At 52.3% G+C, this 20,713-nt stretch overlaps 1 protein-coding gene across 1 annotated transcript; it reads left to right on the top strand.

Annotated features, from left to right (window-relative positions):
- Positions 1-6,452: 6,452 nt before the first annotated feature.
- Positions 6,453-17,225, top strand: RAB11B (RAB11B, member RAS oncogene family). The gene is made up of 5 exons (XM_010966828.3): positions 6,453-6,635; positions 13,858-14,053; positions 14,928-15,121; positions 15,492-15,572; positions 16,219-17,225. The coding sequence occupies exons 1-5, from the start codon at positions 6,596-6,598 to the stop codon at positions 16,362-16,364; spliced, it is 657 nt and encodes a 218-aa protein (XP_010965130.1). The 5' UTR covers positions 6,453-6,595; the 3' UTR covers positions 16,365-17,225.
- The last annotated feature ends 3,488 nt before the right edge of the window (positions 17,226-20,713 follow it).

Raw genomic sequence — 20,713 nt, 5'->3', positions numbered from 1 at the left:
TTTTGTTCTGTTTTGTCCTTCCGTGTGTTTTAGAAAGTGGACAGTTTTCAAAGTCCATATAAATACATTCCCAGGGTGGAGGGGGAACACCCCCAGGTCTCTTTGAGGACAACGCCGGTTCTCCCCACCACCTCCGACACCTGATTTCAATTTCCTTCACTTATTAGTCCATGGATCTCATTTTTATTTTCAAAGTTACAAAACAAAACTCCCACTCAGTCTTTCTGGAAGCAAGTACTAGAGAAAATGAGAAGCCCTTCCTGTGCCTAGTTACACATATGAATCACGATGAACTTTTTACCATCCCTCCATTTGATAGAAACATGATGTGAATTGCATATTTAATTTTATGTAGGAGTCACATTTTTTAAAAAAGCAAAAAGACGGGGAGAGTATAGCTCAGTGGTAGAGCATGTGCTTAGCACGCACAAGGTCCTGGTTTCACTCCCCAGTATCTCCATTAAAAAATAAATAAGCAAACCTGATTACCTCCCCTCCAAAAAACAAACAAACAAATGCACGTGGAACTTTTTAAAAATAAAAAAAAAAAAAGCAAAAGGTGGGTAGGGTAATAGCTTAGCGGTAGAGTGCATGCGTAGCATACAAGGGGGCCCTAGGTTTAACCCCCAATACCACCATTAAAAAAAAAAGAATAGCAAGAAAAAGAAAAACAAAAAAAGTTTAAAAAGAAACAAAAAATTAAAAAAACAGGTGAAGTGAGTTAAAAATATATTCAAATGAATACAATATATCCAAAATATTACCATTTCAAAATGTGATCAATGTAAGTTATCAATAATAGATTTGACACAGCTTTTACAAAAGTCTTATTATTCTGAGTCTTGGGAATCCAGTGTAGATTTCACTTATGACGCATCTCAGTTTGGAGCGGCCGTGTTTAAGGGCTCAGTAGCCACAGTGGCCAATGGCCACCATATTGGACAATGGAGCTCTAGTGTGTTACATTCATGCAGTGTTTTGGGTAAATTCTTCCCATTTTGGGCTAAGTCCGCATAAGTTTTCCTTTAAATTGGTTTTTTACTATATATATATAGTATATATATACACACACATACACATATATATGTGTATATACATTCAACTAATATTTCTTGAGCACCTATTACAGACCAAGCCCTGTACGAAGTGCTTGGGATACTCTAGGGAACAGAAAGACCCTTCCCTGCACTAAGCTTACCTTCAGAGCCCCTCCCATTACAGATAAGGTGACCAACAATTGATGCTCCAAACCGAGACACTGTTGAGAGTGTCTGGGGTGTGCTGTTAATAATTAAGCCTGACAACAAACATCAAGTAGCTCATTCCCAGGCATCTGGGGACGTACTGACCCAGTTTTTAAGAATAGAAACATATCTTCAGAGCATATGGAAAACCACTATCACCTGCCATGAATATGTTAGGTAAAACTAAACTCGATGAAAGCAAAACTGCCAGTGCTTTAAAATTCCAGCTAGAAAACTGATCTATGGTGAAAAAAAAAAAAAAACACAAAAAAAACGAATAGTGGTTGCCTTTAGAAGAGTGGGATAGAGACTGACTGGTGGGAAGGGAACTTTGTCGGTGATGTTCTGAACCTGTAGAGAGCTGGGTTACTCTGCCTCAGTGAGTGTACACTTAAGATTTGTGCATTTCACTGTATGCAAATTTTACCTTAAAAAAGCTACAAAAACGGTCATAGACAAATACTGAACTCTAGTTAATGGTATGCTTGTGGTGTTTTAGAGGGGGAATGAACTGATTATCTTCAACTTTCTTTGTTTTTATTTAAATTTTTTCCAGCTTTATTGAGATATAATTGACATGTAACATTGTGAGTTTAAGATGTACAACACGTCGACTTGATACACTTTTATATTGTGAAAGGATAACCTTTCACATTAGCATTAGCCAACACCTCCATCACATCTCATAATTACCTTTTCCTTTTTGTGGTGAGAACATTTAAGATCAACTTTCTTTGTAACTTTCAAGTATACAACTGAGTATTAACTATAATCCTGTGCTGTACATTAGATCCTCTATAATCTTCAACTTCCTTTGAAATGCATTAAAAAATAAGATGATGGATGGGTAGACAGAGAAATGGACGTGTGATAAAGCAAGTTGTTAATAGTGAAATCTAGGTGCTGGGATGTGAGTACTTGAAAAATTCTTTTCATTTTTCTAAACGTTTAAAATTTTTTCACAGTAAAACATAGGGAAGAAAATGCTAACGAGATCCTGTTGCCTTCTAAAGGCTCTTGGCCTTTCATCTGAGCTCTAAAAAGGGTGATGGGGATTAGAAACTTGTTCAAGAGGGGGGCGGGGTATAGCTCCGCGGTAGAGCGCATGCGCGAGGTCCTGGGTTCGCTCCTCAGTGCCTCCAATTTAAAAAAAAAAAAAAAAAAGGAAATCATTTGGGACAGACTGAGCCTCTCTCCTTGATGGATAATAAAGGATTTCAAGAATTTAAAAAAGGTAGGAATTTCTTAGTGTGTGGTTCAGTGTTATTTAATGCCCTGCCTAAGATTATCACCCACATCATACGGCCTGGAATAACGTGATGCCTTGTCTCCAAGGAACTTGTTTGGGAAAAACAGCATCCACCCTACCCCGAGCCCCAGCTGCTGTTTTAATAGGAGGACCTATCTTCCCAATACCCCTAGGTGTTCGCTAGGGAGGCAGTGGGGGCCTCTTTCACTAGAGGAAAATCCTCTGTGATCTTCCTGTCCTGTGACTTGCTGGAAGATGCCGGAGACACAGACGCTGAAACCCTGGCTCAGTGTGGGTGATGAGCTCCTCAACACTGGAGGCCAGACCCTCTCCAGGCTCCTTTTTTTGGGGGGTGTCCTGTACCAAGTGGGCTTGGAGAGTCTCCCTTGAGCCCACGGTGGGTGGAACTGGTGGGGAGTCCAGCCTGTGGAGGTGGGGATGGAGCCCCCCAGTTATGTCCTCTTCATTCTCAGGCTCTGCCAAAGAGGGCTCCCATCTCCAACCTTGTTCCTTATCCTGCCATCACACTCCTCCAAAACAGTACTTCCTGCCCCCTCCATCCCTGGGAGTGACAGGAAGAACCAGTGTGGTTGGGAACCAAACAAGAGCTGGGATGTGGCTATCCAGACCCGTCTGACTGCAGAGCTGGTTCTCTTAACCACACCACTCTCCTGGGGGACCAGGACAGGACACTCAAGCTCTGTGGTGTCAGTTCCCGCATCTGAAACACAGGGATGGTTCTGGTACTGCGCCCTCCCACACACTCCACCCCTTCCTGTCCTCCCAGTGCTGTGGGGATTTCACATAGGATTCTGTGAAAATTACTCTGAGCAATGTCTGGGTCACAGTGAGCACATAATATAAACAGGGGCCATGATTACTAACACTGTCATTACTATGAGCTGTGCCGGGTGGGCGGGGCGAGGAACATGACCCAGACAGGAGAGAAACCTTCAGCAGTGGAGGTCACTTTTGAGTCAGTTTTCAAAGGATGAAAATTCTACAAAGATGGAGGCGGCGGGGGAGGGGGCGGGTGGCATTGCAGGAGGAGGGCATTGTGAGAACAAATGCCTAGTGGCCTTGGCCGGAAGTGCAGCTGGGGAACCAGTGCACAGCCACACCTGGCTGCAGCTGGGGGCGGGGCGGGGGGAGGGGAGTGGGCAGCAAGAAGCTGGGGTGGTGAACAAAGCTGGGGGTGGGGAGAGAGCTTGGGTCAGAAACTGCAGACCTTCCAGCCAATGGCCCAGGAGGGTGTGGACAAAGGGAATAGGATCCTCCCAGGTCTGGCTTCCATCCTGCCTCACCTTTTCACCTAATCTCATCTCTGGCCCCTTGGACTCAACTCTCCGGCCGCATGGCCTCCTGGATGTTCAGAGACATTGGACGCTCTCTGTCACTTGCTGTTCTGTCTGCCTGACATGCTGTTCCCACTACTTCCTCCCACTTCTGCAGACTCAGTCCAAATGCTCCCTCCTCCAGGATGCCTTCCCTGCCTCCCTAATGTGCATGAAAAATAAGTATCAGTAAGCAAAGGATGCTGCGGTCACCAAGCCATCAGCTACTACCACTCTGCCCCGACAGTGACAGCAAGCCAGAGGGAACTCAGGATGGCAGGAGCAGGCAGCACAGCCTCTGCCACCCCTCCCCCCAATGCTGCACCGAGGGGACTCAGGATTGGAAAGAACAGGATACTGGCCCTGGATAGCTAAGGTGCATTTCAAAGGAATGATTTCAATGAGCACAGACTCTTGCATCTTTCCATGCATAGAAAAGCACTAAATTCCTTAAACTGAGATGTCTAATTAACAGTAATCATTTGATGTTCCAACTACCTGGTCTTTGTTGCAAAAACTCCTATACATCCTGGTTCCTCCCCTGCCTCTTCGGAGCAGTCCCTCAGCGATCTGAGAGGCTGTATCCTGGACTTAAGTCCTCAGAGATGTCCACCGAATTTTTATTCTCAATGTTTAGGTCGTGCTTTTTTTCTTTCAGCTGACGCTAGCTAAGTAGATCCACCATCACACAGCCCAGGTTATCCTCCTCAATGTGTTGTTGTTTACCTGCTTCTCACCTGCCTTTCCCCACTAGACTGTCAGCTCCATGAGGGCTGGGACTCTGTCTTGTTCAACTCTGCCTCCCCAGCCGAGAGCCCTGCCTGGCCCATGATAAGAGCTCAGTAAACTCTCATTAAAGGAAGGAGTGAAAGATTTTTAAAGAGGGGAGTGAAACAATCAGACTTATGTTTTAAAAGACTCCCTCTGACTGCTGTGGGAAGAACTGACTGTGGGGTGAGAGCAGAGCAGGGAGCTCTGGGAGCAGGCAACTGTACAAGTCTAGCGAGTGGCCAGTGAGGGGAGTGACAAGTGCTCAGAAATTTAGAAGGGAGAAGGGACAGAATAAGACAATTGAGGGAGGGGTGGGGGAGAGGGGCAAGGAAGTAAAGGATAAGGAGGAGAGAGGAGTCCATGACCTCTGGCTCTGATGATGGGAGTGGGGGATGGAGTCACAGGAGGAGTGGCTATGGCGAAAGAGGCCAAATTGGTGTCTGGGATGCCTGGTGGACATCCCAGGGTTGAGGTCCAGGGGATAACAATCATTACAATTAGAATTAGTACAGGTCTACATTTATATTAATCACTAATGAAACATTTATTGAGCACTGGGGACATAGCAGTGACTGCCACAGACACAGCCCCTGTCCTCACCCAGCTGATGTTCTGTTGGTGGGGGACAGAAACTAAATAGATTAATGAATTGTAAATATTAATAAAAGGAACCTCAACTAAAATTGGGAGTCAGGAAAACTTAACAGAGGGAGCTCTCATGCCCTACCGTGCTCAATTCTCCAAATAGGAGGATGTCAATTACACACGCCAACCAAAAGAGATGTACCCTGCACTACCAAGCAGAAACTGCAACTGCTTTACTATAGCAGAAGAGATTTTCTTCCTGCCCAGGAACAAGCTCAGCCAATGGAAACATGGCAGCTCAGCCAATAAGAAGTTGGCCTCATCTGAACTCTTACTTTCCTCCAAATAAGCTTTCATTTTTCAATTATTGATGACTTCCTTGTCCCACTCTCCTTTCTAGAAAAGCCTTCCATTTTGTACAACCTCTGGGGAGTATCTCTGCTTGACAGATGAGATGCTGCTTGATTCATGAATCTTTTAATAAAGGCAATTAGCTCTTCAGATTTACTCAGATGAATTTTGTTTTTCAACAGGATGGAAAATGAAATACATACTTTAATGTCAAATAGTGATAAATCCTGGGAGGGGGTGGAATAAAACAGAATAATGGGACAGAGAAAGGAAGATCCTGTTGGAGACAGCCTGACACCCAGTAAGGATTTATAAATATTTGTTAAAGGCTTAATGACAGGCGGTGGATGGTTGAGTTAATATGTGTTTAGGTAAACGATCTAGTTATACCCCAAAGATTCTGCAAGGTGAGTTTCTTCCTTATTATACAGAGGAAGGAAACTGAGGCAGAAGGGTATGGTAATGTCACCAGTGTAGGGATGGAATCTGCAACAGAGAGAGGAGAGAAAACCTCTAAGCGGAAAAAGTGTCCCCACGCAGATGCCCCCCGGAAACGGTCATTTATAGGGGCAGCGGGGGTGGGGGCAGCGTCCCGCAGAGCAGCGCGCATTGACCTATAACGTCACCGGGACGTTAAATAGCGTAACATTACCTGGATGTAGCCCCATTTCCCTTCCCGGACAGGTCCTCTAGTCGTCCGGTACTGTCTGAGTCAAGCCTCTCATTGGCTACCCGCTCCGTCAATCCGTTTCATTCTTCCAGTCTTCCGCCCCGCCTTCCTGATCCTGCCTCTGATAGGCTGGAGCGGCCGTCACTTCAGAAAGGTCCGCATTCCTTCCGCCTTTCTCCAGGAGACCGAGGGTGAAGAAGGTGGATCTGCGGCGGCGCCCGCCTCGGAGGCTCTGCTTCCGCCTCTTATTGGCTGCTCTGGGTGCCGGTCGCTACGCCATCCACCGCTGATTGGCCATCCAGCCGCCGCTCTGCGCGGCGCCGGCCCCGCCCCCGTAGGGTGTTTGTGGTGGGGCTGCGGAGTCGCTGATCCCGCCGGAAGCGCCAGGACAATGGGGACCCGGGACGACGAGTACGACTACCTATTCAAAGGTGAGGTCGGTAGGGCACAGACGGGCTAGCGAGCGGTGACGAGGTGGCGAGCAGGAGCCGAGGCTGCGCTCCAGGGTTCTGGGCGCAGGCCCGAGCTCGAGGCTTGGAGCCCGGCAAGCTGAGCAGTAGGCAAGGCCAGTGCAGACCAGACTTGGTCAACTTCGGGCTGGGTACGCGGCCATGCGAGGCAATCGGCCCAGGGAGGCTTGGGGGCCCTGGATGCACCGAGGCGGGGCCAGGGCCCAGAAGGGGTGGGGCCTGGAGCAGTGGGAGAGGCCGTTAGGGGCGGGGCCTTCTGGGGGCGGGGCCGCCCCGGCATTTGGGCGTGTCCTATAAGTGAGTGGGGGCGGGGCCCTCACGAAGTGGGAGGGGCCAGTCTTGGTTGGTGGCATCGCTTCTCTGGGGGGCGGAGCCCGGGAAGGGAGGGGCGGACAATGGGGGTTGAGGGGGTCTAGCCGGGTGGACCCTGCGTTGGGGTGCGGATCGTGAATTGCGTAGAGGGGTACCTGAGGTGGGGGTGGGGGACTGTCCGTGCTGGACCCACTCTTAGTGGTTCCCAGCAGCAATTACCTCTTAACTCTTAGAACTCTTGATAGCACTATCCAAGTACCTGCACTTTTTCTAAGCACTTTACGCACATGAGTTCATTGGAATTCTCCCCACAACCCTGTGAGGTGGATATTACCTAGTCTCTCTACCGACCTGGAAACTGAGGCACAGCTGATAAGTGTTGGAGCAGGATTTCAATCCAGGCCAGCTGTGGGCTTTACCACTTAGGGCATGTATCTGGGGGAGCTTGTGGCCGGGATCTGAGACTGGGGTTGCCAGACTGTCACCTCCAACCTGCTGGAGGAGCAGAGGGGCTCCAGGAGCCTCAAGTAAGGCCTAGGCAGGTCAGGCAGCCATTGCTGGGCTGGTGTAGGGGTCACTGGCTTTCCAGTGCCTTCTCTGCCTACCTGGGCTTTGGCCAGGTTCTGTGCTGCTGTGCTGGGCTCCCTGGGCCGACAGTAGCCCCCTTTGAGACCCAACCCCTGTGCCCACACAGCACACCCTTGCCTTGCTGCTTGCTGCATGAGGGTCTGCCTCTCATAACAGCTGTTGGCATCATTCGCTTGTTGGGGGAACCTGGCCATCCCCAGGAGTGTGGTCTGTGTCTGTCGCTGACTGGTATCGTCCAGAAGGTCGAGATCGGGGTTCCGGGAACCTTGGGAATGTGGAGAGTGGGATAGAGCACTCCCTACCTGGGATATCCACATGGTAAGAGGCTTCTGGGCAGAGGGAGTCCCCACGCAGTGGCCCAGAGTTGTCACACAGCACCGTGGACTTGGGGAGCTACATGCAGGTTGATATGTTGTTGGCAGGTGATGCTGCGTGGTCAGCAGACACCAGGCCCCGGGCCTCAAGGTCTCAGAGGAAGCTCTGTCAGGTCTTTGGGCACTGGTGACAGTAGACTGTATTCCAGAACTACTGGGGCTAATGCCTGTCTCTACCCAGCCCCAGTCAGAGACAGCTGCACCGACCTGGATATGTTACTGCTAGGGCAGGTGGCGTTTCTCCCGGCGGCAGCCTCCAGGTTTCTGTGGTCCTTCCCCACTTCTTACTTTCCACCGTTTGCTGTTATAAATAACCCAGCTCCAAGTGTTCGTACAAGTCATCTTTTCCCCTTTGGGTTATTTCCTTGAAATCTGTTCCCAGTAGTACAGTTACTGGGTCAGGGGCAACGGAGCCGGCTGTGCACGTCCCAGGAGTTATCTCCAGAGTCCTCTTCCTGGAAACACTTTGTGACACTGGCACAGGGGCGATGCCCGTCTGCCCCGCTGCCCTCCCCCACTGGCCTCCTTTTCTGTGTTGAGCAGGTGCTCTGCTGACCTTTCCCAAGCTGGGTTGGAAGTGAAAGTCGAACCCACAAGGTCAGCATTTCCCAAACGAGTCATCTGAGACCTCATCTTCACACTTTAAACCTTGTCGGAGGATCCCCTGCTACCTTTTTATTAAATTGAAGTATAGTCGATATACAATGTTTTCTTAGCTTCTGATGTACAGCATAGTGATTCAGTTTTATATACATATATATATATATATAAATTCCTTTTCATATTCTTTTTCATTATAGGGTATTATAAAGTATTGAATATAGTTCCCTTGCTATACTGTAGGACCTTGTTGTTTACCTCTTTTATATATAGTACTTAATATCTGCAAATCCCAAACTCCCAATTTATCCCTCCATCCCCTCTTCTCCCCTGGTAACCTTAAGTTTGTTTTCTATGTGAGTCTGTTTCTGTTTTGTAACTAAGTTCATTTATATCTTTTTTTTAGATTTCACATATAAGTGATACATAGTATTTTTCTTTCTCTTTCTGACTTTCTTTACTTAGTATGATGATCTCCAGGTCCACCCAGTTGCTGCTTTTTTTTTTTTTTTTTTTGGGAAGATACTGGGGATTGAACCCGGGACCTTGTGCATGCTAAGCATGTGCTCTACCACTGAGCTCTACCGTCCCCTCTATCTTTTAATATTTGTCTTTAAATACACTCAGTTCTTCACTCACTTCAGTAGGAGGAGGAAACTCTGACTCTGGCAAATAAGGAAGGAAAGAAGGAAGCCAGCAGGCAGGCATGCCACTGACCATCAGATCACCGACCATGAATACGACAACAAGACAGAAACATGAAATTCTGCACCCCGCAGACCCTCCTGAGACCCCCCGTGGCCTGCAGAGGGTTGGGCCTAGGTGTTAGAGACGTATCCGGGACATAGGTGTGCCAGAGGGTTGACAAGGACCAACTTTCTCACCTCACAGCTCCCCAGCCTGGCTTCCTGGTTGAGGGAGCCCTTCAGGAATGGAGCAGGCAGCCATCCTCCCACACCCCACTCTGTCCCCAGTCTCCCCCAGGCTTCAATCCCCTTCCCCTGGCCCTGCCCTGGGCACGGGGAAGTGGGGGTAACATCTCTCACTTGGGACACTGGCTGCCATCTCTCCAGGGCCCCCCGACAACTGACTTGCTTTTCTTGGCAGCCACATCGCATGTTGGCTCCCCTGGCCTCCCCACCAAGGCCAGCAGACCCCCTGGGGTGTTTCCCCCACTGCTGCTCTGTTTGTTTTTCTCCCTGCTTATCCCCTCTCCCTTGAGTGAGGTTGTTTATTTGTACCTAATTATAGATTTTCACATTTATCCTGCTAACATCTTATCCTCTCAGCTGAGGGCGGTTTTCCCAGCCTGCCCACCAGTCCCTGGAGGCGCCCTTGACCTCTCTGGTGGACCTGACTGTGGGGTCCTCAGTGGGAGCGGCTATGTCCCCAAGGGCCACTGAGGCCTTCCCAGAGCTCCCGCCACTCACCTGCCCTGGGAGGACATGGTTTGTGGGAAGCAGCCGCAGTGGCCCAGGGCAGCTGGCTCCCAGGGACAGGCCCACCCCAGGGCTCATCCCTCTCTGCCTGGGCGGGACCCCCCACCAGGCCTGCTGGTCTGGAACCCAAGCACACCGGCTTCCCCCATGGTGAATGATGGTCCTGCCTGTACCCAACTTTGGGGCACCTGTCCCCTGCTCTCTGATTCCCCTCAGGGAATAGCTGTGGCCTGGTTGCCTCTCCCTGCCAGTCCCGGGGCCTGGGCTCTGCGGGGCCTGCTTCCTGGAGGAGGGGCAGGGCCCTGCTTTGCCTGGAGTAGGAGAACCAGCACCCCCCAAGGGCCACTCAGTCACTGAGTGTCAAGTGTGGGCCCCACGGGGGCCACGCTGTCATGGGGCAGGCAAGGGGACTGAGGGCTTCCAAGAGGTGCCAGCTCTTTGTTTTTACCAACTGGGCTAGCCTGTACTGCCAGCCAAGTGGTGTGCCCAGGGGGACTGTTTCCCGGCCAGTGATTCCACCAACTTCTGTGGAAATGCTGGGGGCTATGTCCTCAAGGGCCCTTTCTTTCCTGGAGACAACAGATGACTTGTGCCTGGGACAATGCCATTCTCATTCCCAGCCTGCACACGGGGCCGGCCACCTCTGCAGTGGGCACCAAGTGCCAGGGACTGACAGGGTGGCCCCGCCTTCCTGCCGCCGTTTGTCTGGGCTGTGGTGATGGCCCCTGTTCTACTCTGGCCTACACTGTTCTCACCGGGTGATCTTGGGCCGGGGGATGTGGTCACTCTGGGTTGGGTATCCCCAGCTGTATAAAGGGAAAGATTACGTAAACACCTGTCCCTAGGATGGTCCTGGGAACTCAATAACAAAGCCTTTGGGGTCAAGCCAGGCCTAAAGGGCTGAAGACATAGTTGGCTGGGCCTGGGAAGAACCGATGGGGCTAACGGGACCCTGAGGCTGGACAGCTAGATAAGGCTGGGAAGGGAGTGAGAGGGTGAGGGGATACCAAGCAGGGCCAAAGGGACTCGCCACGTTTCCTGTTCTGTTCCTGAGAGCATGAGAACTGTGCACATACCTCCCTGGCTTTGTCCAGGTTCCCATAGCTGCCGAGGGAAGGTGAGGGGTTAGGGGTGTGGGTGGCGGGCCCCACAGTCAGTCCAGCCTGCTCCAGGAGCTGATTCATGGCCCCACCAGCCCATGTCCATCCACCTCTTTCTACCTTTCTCTAAAGTCAACGTGACATTCTTCTGTTGGGTGCCCATGGTGTCAGGACCGGACACTGGCATGGTGGTTACAGGTCTTGTGAGCTAGGCCATATAGTGGTTTGAGGCCTGAACCCAGGGGTTTTAAAGGATGAACAGGAATTTGCCAGCTACTCTAGGAGGTCAGGATGCCTCGGGTGTTAGGAGAGGAGGAAGCTGAGCCAAGACCCCTAGCTCAGTCCTGGACCCAGAAAACTTGGATTGAAATCCTGCCAGGCCACCTTCCAGCCAGGTGGCCCTGGACTTCACTGCTTGGTGAGCTTGGCTGGGAGGTGGGAGTGAGCTTGCAGATACTTATGGGCCCAGATCCCTGTTCACCATGTACCTTGGGCTGGTCATTCTGCTGTCTGTACCTCAGTTTGTCATCTATAAAATGGGTCATGTGAGGGGATAGAGTATAGCTCAGTGGTAGAGCGTGTGCTTAGCATACGTGAGGTCCTGGGTTTGATCCCTAGTACTTCCTTTAAAAAAACTAATAGTGAAATAAAATGGGTCACGTGAGACATATGGAACATCAAGGGCTTTCTGTGCATGGACTTACTGAACACCCTTCTTGCTCTCCTTATTCTTGGCTCTAAAGCAGCCAGTTCAGAGAGGATGCTAGGTCATAGGGGCTGCCTGGCCTGCCCACTCCTTACCTGTGGCCTGAGGATGGTGACCTGGGCATCTTCCAGTTGTGAGGGGAGACGGGTCAGGGAAGCCCTGCCAGCCACTTTGGCATTTGTTCGTTCATCCGACAGGCATCGATCTGGTGCATTCCATGTGCTGGGCCCTGGGCCAGGTCCTGGGGAGACAGCAGGGAACCAGACTGTCCGAGATGCCCACCCTCCAGGCAGGATGCCAACAAATAAGTAAAACCTGGCAAGTGTGAGATGGCTGGGGAAGTGCTGGAGGAAAGGCAGGGGAGGAGGGTGAGGAGTGTCAGGGTAGTGGGGCTTTAAGGTGGCAGGGAGGGCCTCCTTGGTCACGCGCCATCTGAGGGGCCACACAGAGGAGACGAGGACAGGAACCCTGTAGGTACCTGGGGAAGAACATTCCAGGAGAACGGTAGCAGGTACCTGCATATCTCTGAGTCTCAGTGAAGGGGCCCATGTGGCTGGAGCAGAGCAAAGAGGAGAGGGAGGAGTTGAGGGCAGGGAGGTGACAAGGGCAGGTGAGGTAGGCCTTATGGGCCCCAGGGAGGACTTGGAGGTGGGAGTCCTGCAGGGCTGAGGGTAGAGGAGAGGTGGGACCCACTCGGGTGTTCACAGGCGCCCTCTGGTGGCTGAGAGAACAGCCTGTTGATCGAGGCTGAGGAAATGTAGGGGCACCAGGGAGAAGGCTGTCACAGCGACTTGGAATGAGACTGGTCTACGGTGGGGGAAGTGAAGGTGGTAAGAAGTGGTGGCAATCTGGACACACACATGTAAAATTTTTCATCAAGGAAAAACTTCTCATTGGGGCCTTGGGTGACCAAGCCTGCAGTCCCCATGGTTCCCCACTAGGCAGACCCACCCTGGCATGCCAGAGCCTTGGCACCCACACTTGGGGATCTGTGTGGTTTCCAGCTGGGGTGTCTGGAAACAAAAAGGCTGTTTCTTCTGCGCCGCACATACACCTGTGCACACACCAACACAAGTCACCAGTACATCCTGGATCTGAGCGCAGCCCTCCTGGGCCAAGGCCCCTCCTGGACCCTCTCACACAATCCCACCCCAGTGCCCGGGGCAGCTGGGCCCCTAGAGGCAGGGCTTCGACAGCTGGGACAGGAAGCACGACAAAGCAGGGGACAGAGGGAGAGACCGCCCATGCCTGCCCTGCTCTGCCTGGGGAGGGCTCTTGTTCTCACGTCCCTGCAGGACAGCCCGACCCTGGGAGACGGGGTGGCCGCCTCTGTCACTTCTGGCTTCGTCCAAAGGGCACATTCCTCTTCCTCCTGAGCAAGTTGCCTGGGCTGGGGCCTAATGTGCATTTGCTTGCAGCATCTGTCTTCAGGGAAGCAGCAGGGTGGGCGTGGGACTTGAGGTTCCTTACTTCCTGTCACTTAAAGCTCCAGAGACAGAGCCTCAGAGGAAGAATCTGGCAGAACTGTAATAATAACTGCTCCCCGCCTGTCTGTGTGTGATGCTGACTGAGCTCTGATCCCACACGTTCTCATGTCCCCCTCCCCGCAGTAGCTCCAGTTACCGTCTTCCTTTTCACTCATGTGGAAAAGGCAGCCCAGAGAGGTTAAGTGACTTACCCAAAGTCTCCCAGCCCCGGAGATGTCTCAGGTGTGCCTGACTGCCTGGTGCCAGCCACCAGGCTGCCGTAGAGGTTTGGGGGTTGATGGATCCCCAAGCTGCCTGCCTGCCAGGATGCCTGGGTCCCTATGTCCCAATGGGGGCAGCCGTGCCCTGAAGGACCCTATTCGCTTGCACACCAGGAAAGGTGATGCCTGGGGCGAGGGACTCCGCGACAGCTCCAACTTTGCTCTGTTTCTGCTGGCTGTCCTGTTTCTGCAGCACCCAGGGCCCTGCTGTGAAGGTTCTGCAGGTGGATGTGGGTGGCATGTGGGATCTTAGCTCAGGGGCGCTGCTCCCCACCAACCTGTTGGAACCTCACCTATGTCTCTCCCTGCCCCCGAAGTGGTGCTCATCGGGGACTCGGGCGTGGGGAAGAGCAACCTGCTGTCCCGCTTCACCCGCAACGAGTTCAACCTGGAGAGCAAGAGCACCATCGGCGTGGAGTTTGCCACACGCAGCATCCAGGTGGACGGCAAGACCATCAAGGCGCAGATCTGGGACACCGCTGGCCAGGAGCGCTACCGTGCCATCACCTCTGCGTGAGTGGCAGGGCTTGGGAGGCCAGAAGTGTGGGGCCGGTGGGCCCCCAAAGATGGGAGGAGTTGGGTAGGGGGCCCAGGGTGGAGGGACAATTGTCCCAGAAGCTGTAGGACCCTCAGGGAGGCCAACGCCCAGTCATGCCCACACTGTGACCCTGAAGTAGGCATGTCCCTGGAGTTCCATTGAGGCACTGCAGTGTCGCTGGGTGCTGGCTGCACAGTCAGGGCTGTTATCCAGGTTGGCCTGGGCCACTCCACTCTGTCTGTCCTGCCTGCCCAGCCTGCCCTGCCCAGCCAAGTTCCCAGCCTTTCTCTTCCATCAGCTCCCCTGGGTGCCCGCACCTTGTCTCGCACACTTCCTGGCCTCCCCCATACCCCTGGCCTCCTCTTTACCCATACCCAGCCATCAGAACCCCCACTGAGCCACCTCTTTCCAGATCCTCCCAACCCCAGGCGACTCCCCATCAGTCACTTGCTGTCGTCTGGACTCAGTCCACCGACCTCAGGTCACCTCCCCAGATCCTTAATCCTTCAGGGTGGATGTGTGTCCACCTGTCTCCTTGGTGGTCTGGAGGGGCAGGGCCCAGGTGAGCACTGGACATTCTGCCCAGCAGTGGCCCTTTCCCAGCCCAGTCACCATTTCCTTTCCCTCTTTGGTGGCTGACCCCCTGGGTGTCTTTGGACCCCAGACCCCAAACTCCCTCCTCAGGCCCCCACATTCCTGAGCCAAATCTGGGGAGCAGAGCTGGGGCCTCAGGACATGTACCCCTCCCTGGAGGCCACGATGGCCGCCTCTCGGGCCAAGGAGCTGCGGCCCACAGAGCCTGGGAGCCCCCCCACTCCTCACACCCACGCCCTGCCCCTGTCCTCGCAGGTACTACCGTGGCGCAGTGGGCGCGCTGCTGGTGTATGACATTGCCAAGCACCTGACCTACGAGAACGTGGAGCGCTGGCTGAAGGAGCTGCGGGACCACGCCGACAGCAACATCGTCATCATGCTGGTGGGCAACAAGAGCGACTTGCGCCACCTGCGGGCGGTGCCCACTGACGAGGCCCGCGCCTTCGCAGGTGAGCATGCGCGCAGGCCTGTGGGCGTGGTCACAGGGCCGCTGGGTTTTACTCGCGACCACCTACTCTGGCTAGATCTCTACCAGCCAGGCTCCTGAGAGCGGGGCGGTGACTGAGGCATCGGAGAAGCATCTGGAAGGCAGGCAGCGCTCTCCACCCCATCCCAACCAGGTCCTTCCAATCTTCCCTGGCTATGCCGGTGGCCGCAGAGCCGTCCTCTGCCCAAGGAGTGGCACCTCAGTCCTACCCTTTGGCCTCGGCCCTTCATTTTCAGGGCCAGGTGAAGGGGCAAGCAGGCAGGGTCCCCGAGAGGGTGTAGGGGAGGAGCCCCCCCCCCCCAGCTCACCCTGAGCAATATTCTCTCTTCCAGAAAAGAACAACTTATCCTTCATTGAGACCTCAGCCTTGGATTCCACCAATGTGGAGGAAGCTTTCAAGAACATCCTCACAGGTAGTCACAGGCTGGGCTGGGATCACAGAGAGTGGGCAGGGGAAGGGCACCGGCCACACTGGTCACATGCTCCTGAATGCAGCCCCTGAACCTTCCTTCATTAAACTTGCTGTTCAGTCTGGACACGAGAACAGATGTGGCAGACCCACAGTGTCAGGCCAGTTTCCACCTTTGCTGACACTTGGGGCACAGAGACCCCCTCAGCCCAGCTCCTGGAAGTGGGCTGTTAATGGCTCCACCAGAGAACAGCCAGCAGGGTCAGCTGGGGAGGCAGGTGGTCTCGGGGGCCCAGAGCCCCTGGGCTTCTGGGAGTTTCTTCTGAGGCAGGAGGGGCCTCTGATCTTAGAGAACAAGAGGCCTTGGCAGGGAGGTACATCTGCAAACAGATATGGGTCTCTCCCTTGCTGAGCACACAGCCAGCACTGGGGGTGATAGGGGGAGCCTCCAGGAGTCCAGCCCCTGGCGTGTCCCCCTAGATGCGATGAGGATGCACAGGGCACAGTGGCAGCCTTGGGAGGGGCTTCAACTCAGCGTCCAGGGCGCTCCTCTGAGGAGGTGACGTCCGGGTGAGGCTTGCAGTTCGGGGAGGTAACCTTGGGCTGGGGCACACAGCACTCTCACCCCATGTCCCCCACCCCCACTGCAGAGATCTACCGCATCGTGTCACAGAAGCAGATCGCGGACCGCGCAGCACACGACGAGTCCCCTGGAAACAACGTGGTGGACATCAGCGTGCCGCCCACCACCGACGGACAGAAACCCAACAAGCTGCAGTGCTGCCAGAACCTGTGACCGCCCGGCGCCTCGTTGGAGCGTGCGTGCACGTCCTCGTCCTCCGCCCAGTCCTCACCTCTCCGTCCTCCCTGCCCCCAAACTCTCCGTCCCTCTGTGACTGGCTCCCGCCCTCCCATCATGCTCCGCGCGAAGAACCGGAGTCGAGAGTCATCTCCTGTACCGCCCAAGGAAAGCTAGAAGCCCCGGCTGCTGCACCTGCTCTCCTTGGGTCCCAGTGGGCATCTCGGCGGGGCGGGGAGACGGGGGAGAGGGGACAGGGCCAGTCAGAGGCGAGAAGGATGGGCACAACGAGCAGCCTTCTCCAGTTTTCCACAGCGGACTCCAGGGAGCGGTTGCCGCCCCCAGTCGCCTCCCAGTACCCCACTCCAGGCTGAAGCCCGAAGAGCAAGGTGCCAGGGGCCCGGGCAGGCGGACACTCCTGGCTCTCAGCATCCCGCCCCCTCCACGCACAGCCAGCACCGCACACGCCTTCGACCTCTCCTGTGTGTGCGCGACTTCAGCTCCTGCCTGTAGATTTATGCTGGGAAGAAGACCCTCTCCCCCCCCACCTTCCTCTTTGCACGCAGCGCGCTCCCCACCCTGCCCCCACCCATGCCCCTCTCTGTCTTGTCTCCCCATCTGGTCAGGAACCTGTTTGCAAGTGAAGCAATATCTCCGTGTTTTGTATATACAACCGCTCTTGTAGCCTTTGGTTTTTTTGTTATTGTAGAGAAACACAGATTCTTTATACACTTTGTAAGATTTACGCCAAACCCTAGCTCTCGATCTCTTATTCTTCCTGTTGCCCCTGCGCTGTTGCCCCGATGCCTCCTTTCTCGCCCGTTACTAAAATGTATAATCCGACTTCCTGTACAGAAACCTGCCGCTGAGCCTTTGTCTTCTTTCTCTCCGCCAGGCGGCGCTCCTGAGCCAAAGTCCCTCACTGCGCACGCCCACTGCCCCGGCTTAGCCCCACTGGGAGCTGGGAGGCTCTCGGCCCACTGCTCCTTACCCTCCTAAGCCCAGGGCAACACGGAGGCCCCCTGAACTGACTACGGGGGTCCTAGGTGGGTGAGGGTAGGGTTGGGTGGACCCTCTCCCTGCTGCCCTGTTGGGCATGGGCAGTTACACTCCCTGCGGGGACACCCAGCCCTAGGACCTGAGGAAGGGGTGGGCTGGGCCCACTGCTCCTGGTTCTTAGCTCCGGGGTTGGAGCTCATCTACTGCCCACCTGGCCTCCTCCTCACCTGGGTCCCTGGCAAGGAATGCAAGAGGGGCTTGCCAAGGGTGGTGGACGATGCCAGCCCCACCCCAGCTCTCTCTGACCTTTGAGGAGGACCCAGTGGGGAAGACACTGGTAACACAGAAGAGGCGAGGGGCCTAGCATTCGTCTGTGTCTTCTCAGGATCCAGCTCTTCCCCTGGTCCATGTGAGCAGGCTGGCCTGAGGGCCAGGCCCCACTGTGGAGGAGGTGTGGCCATACCCCCCACCCCACCCTGCGCTGACCACATGACCCAGTGTGTGTCCCCACGTGAGTGCCAGCAGCTGTTGGAGAAGCTCCAGCCTCTGGCTGAAGCCACTTGTGCCCTTGACCCCAGGAGAGCCGCCAGAGAGGGAGATCTACTCCCTCCAGACTCTGGTCACCTCGCCAGATGTGAATGATGGGCAACCCCAGAGACACCCTTCAGGAAGATCTGTGAGCCACAGGGGGCTGGACTGTCAGGGGAGTTGGAGTAAGTCAGAGTGTTTGCTCCCAACCGAGAGCGCATCCTGGGCCAAGGACAGCGGCGGGAGAGCTGGGGGTCTGGTGGGACTGCATACTCCAGTGCTATTCACACAGCCCCTGGGGCTGCTGATTCCCCTGGGTTTGGACAGGGCAGGGCATGGAGAGGGTGGAGGGGGAAAGGAGGCCTCCGGAAGGAGGAAAGCAGTGAGGCAGCCTGCAGGGTTTCAAGCAGTCAGAGATCAAATCCTTCTGGAGCTGCTGATTGGCCAGGCCTGGGGCACATACCTGAGTACAAGAATGATGTGACCCTCTCCCCCTGGGGGGGTCACAGTCCAGTGATGGTACTTCAGTGACTAATTTTAGTGGTTTAATAAGCATAGCATGCTCTGTGTCAGGCACTGTTTGTTTTTTTTTCCATGATAGAATAGACCTACACATAATGTAAAATTTACCATCTTAACCATTTAAACGTACAGTTCAGTGGCATTACATACACATATATTTTGCAACCATCACCAGCATCCATCTCCAGAAGTCTTCATCTTGCAAAACAGAAACTGTCCCTATTAAACACTAACTCCCCATTCTCCCTCCTCCAGCCCCTGTTGGAAATCATTCTACTTTCTGTCTCTATGAAATTGACTCCTCAAGGGACCTCCTCTAAGTGGAATCAGTCAGACAGTCATTGTCATTGTCCTTTTGTGACTGGCTTCTTTCACTGAGCATCATGTCCTCATTCATGTTGTAGCAGGTGTCAGAAATGCCTTTCTTTTTTAAGGCTGAATAATATTCAATTGTATGGATATTTCATTTCTTGTTTACCCACTCATCCATTTTCCTTTTTATTTAATGGAGGTACTGGAGATGGAACCCAGAACCTTGTGCATGCTAGGCATGCGCTCTACCACTGAGCTATACACTCCCCCTGCATTCATTAATTGATGGGCACTTGAGTTGCTTCCACCTTTTGGCTACCGTGAATCATGCTACTGTGAACATGAGTGTACAAATATCTATTCAAGTCCTTGCTTTCTATTCTTTCGGGGTATATTGCCAGAAGTGGAATTGCTGAATCACATGGTAATTCTATGTTTAATTTTTTTGAGGAACCATGTTAACCTAAATAAATTACGACATGTTAAAGATGAGAACTTGGTTCCACCAAAAAAAAAAAGTCTTTTATGTGTCATAACTTATTTAGTTTATACAACAACCTTAAGAGGTGAGCATAATTTACTAGCCCTGATTTATAGATGGGGAATAGAAGTAAGTGACTTGCCCTGGGGGTCCCACGATTAGTAAGAAGCAAGCAGGTTTCAACCCCAGAGCTGTGTTTGTAGCCACTAGGCTATGAGGTCTTACCCAATGTTTACTGAGTGTCTAATACAAGCCAGAAAGTCCTCACAAATGGAGAAGATGCCCAGAGAAAACAATGGGAAGCAGACTAAAATTCCCAAAACATTTTTTTAATTAGAAAAATTTTAGGGAAAAATGCAGACACACAAAAGTGGACAGAGCAGTCTAAAGAAGACCTGTATGCCCATTACCCAATTTCAACCAATCTGATTTCACCCTCTTTCCCTCTTGTTCACAAATCCCAGACATAACTCTAGCTATAAATATTTCAGTAGGCATCTCTAAGATACAGAATGTTTTTTAGCATAATCTCAATACTATCATCACGCCTAAAGAAATGAGCTGGGGGGAGGGTAGAACTCAGTAGCAGAGCACATGCTTAGCATGCACGAAGTTCTGGGTTCAATCCCCAGTACCTCCACTACAAAACTAAAAGGAACAAAAAAAATTACTCCCTCTTCTCCCCTCCCCGAGCCCCTGGCAACCATTAATCTGCTTTCTGTCTCTTTGGTGGCATTTAATATGTCTTTTTGTGGGGAAAAGGAGTGGTAAGGGATCAATTTGGGAGTTTGAGATTTACAAATGTTAGCCACTGTATATAAAAATAGATTTTTAAAAAATTTCTTCTGTATAGCACAGGGAACTATGTCTTGTAATCAATTTAATAAAAAATATGAAAACAAATATATGTATGTATATGCATGACTGAGACATTGTACTGTGCACCAGAAATGGACACATTGTAATTGATGGTACTTCAATTAAAAAAAAAACATGTCCCTTTGCCCCCACATTTCCTGTAGGTAAGCATCACCTATCATAATCCATTAAGAGTTTCAAAATGGTGATAAGCAAATTCTACCCCTTCATTTATTTTGGGGCTATGTCTATAAAGAGAAATTTCCCCTCACCTGTGTGATTATCCTGAGGTACAGATGGTATAAGTCAGCATCAATATTTCATTCTCTTTTGCTTGTCGATTTTCAAATTTCATAATTTTCAAGATTTTTTGAGTTGTTTCTCAAGTAGTTTTCAAAAGGTACCGGTTAGTTACTTTTTGGTTAGAATGCATGGATTTAGCTCCTTTGGGGAGGCGAAGCTTTCCATCAGGGTGCCCACTGGGAGTGGAATTAAACAGGCATCTTATATCTGGGACCGAGTCTTGGCCAGTGTATCTAGGAGTTTGGTTACATACTGGGCAGGGGTTGGGGGAGAGGGATGGAAAAATGAGTAAATGCACTGAGGATCACGGAACCAGGTTTTTCACAGCCACAGAAAGAAGTTA

The sequence above is a fragment of the Camelus bactrianus genome, chromosome 22, assembly GCF_048773025.1.
Source record: "Camelus bactrianus isolate YW-2024 breed Bactrian camel chromosome 22, ASM4877302v1, whole genome shotgun sequence".
NCBI lineage: Eukaryota > Metazoa > Chordata > Mammalia > Artiodactyla > Camelidae > Camelus > Camelus bactrianus.
This window is presented reverse-complemented; position numbering and strand designations above follow the sequence as displayed.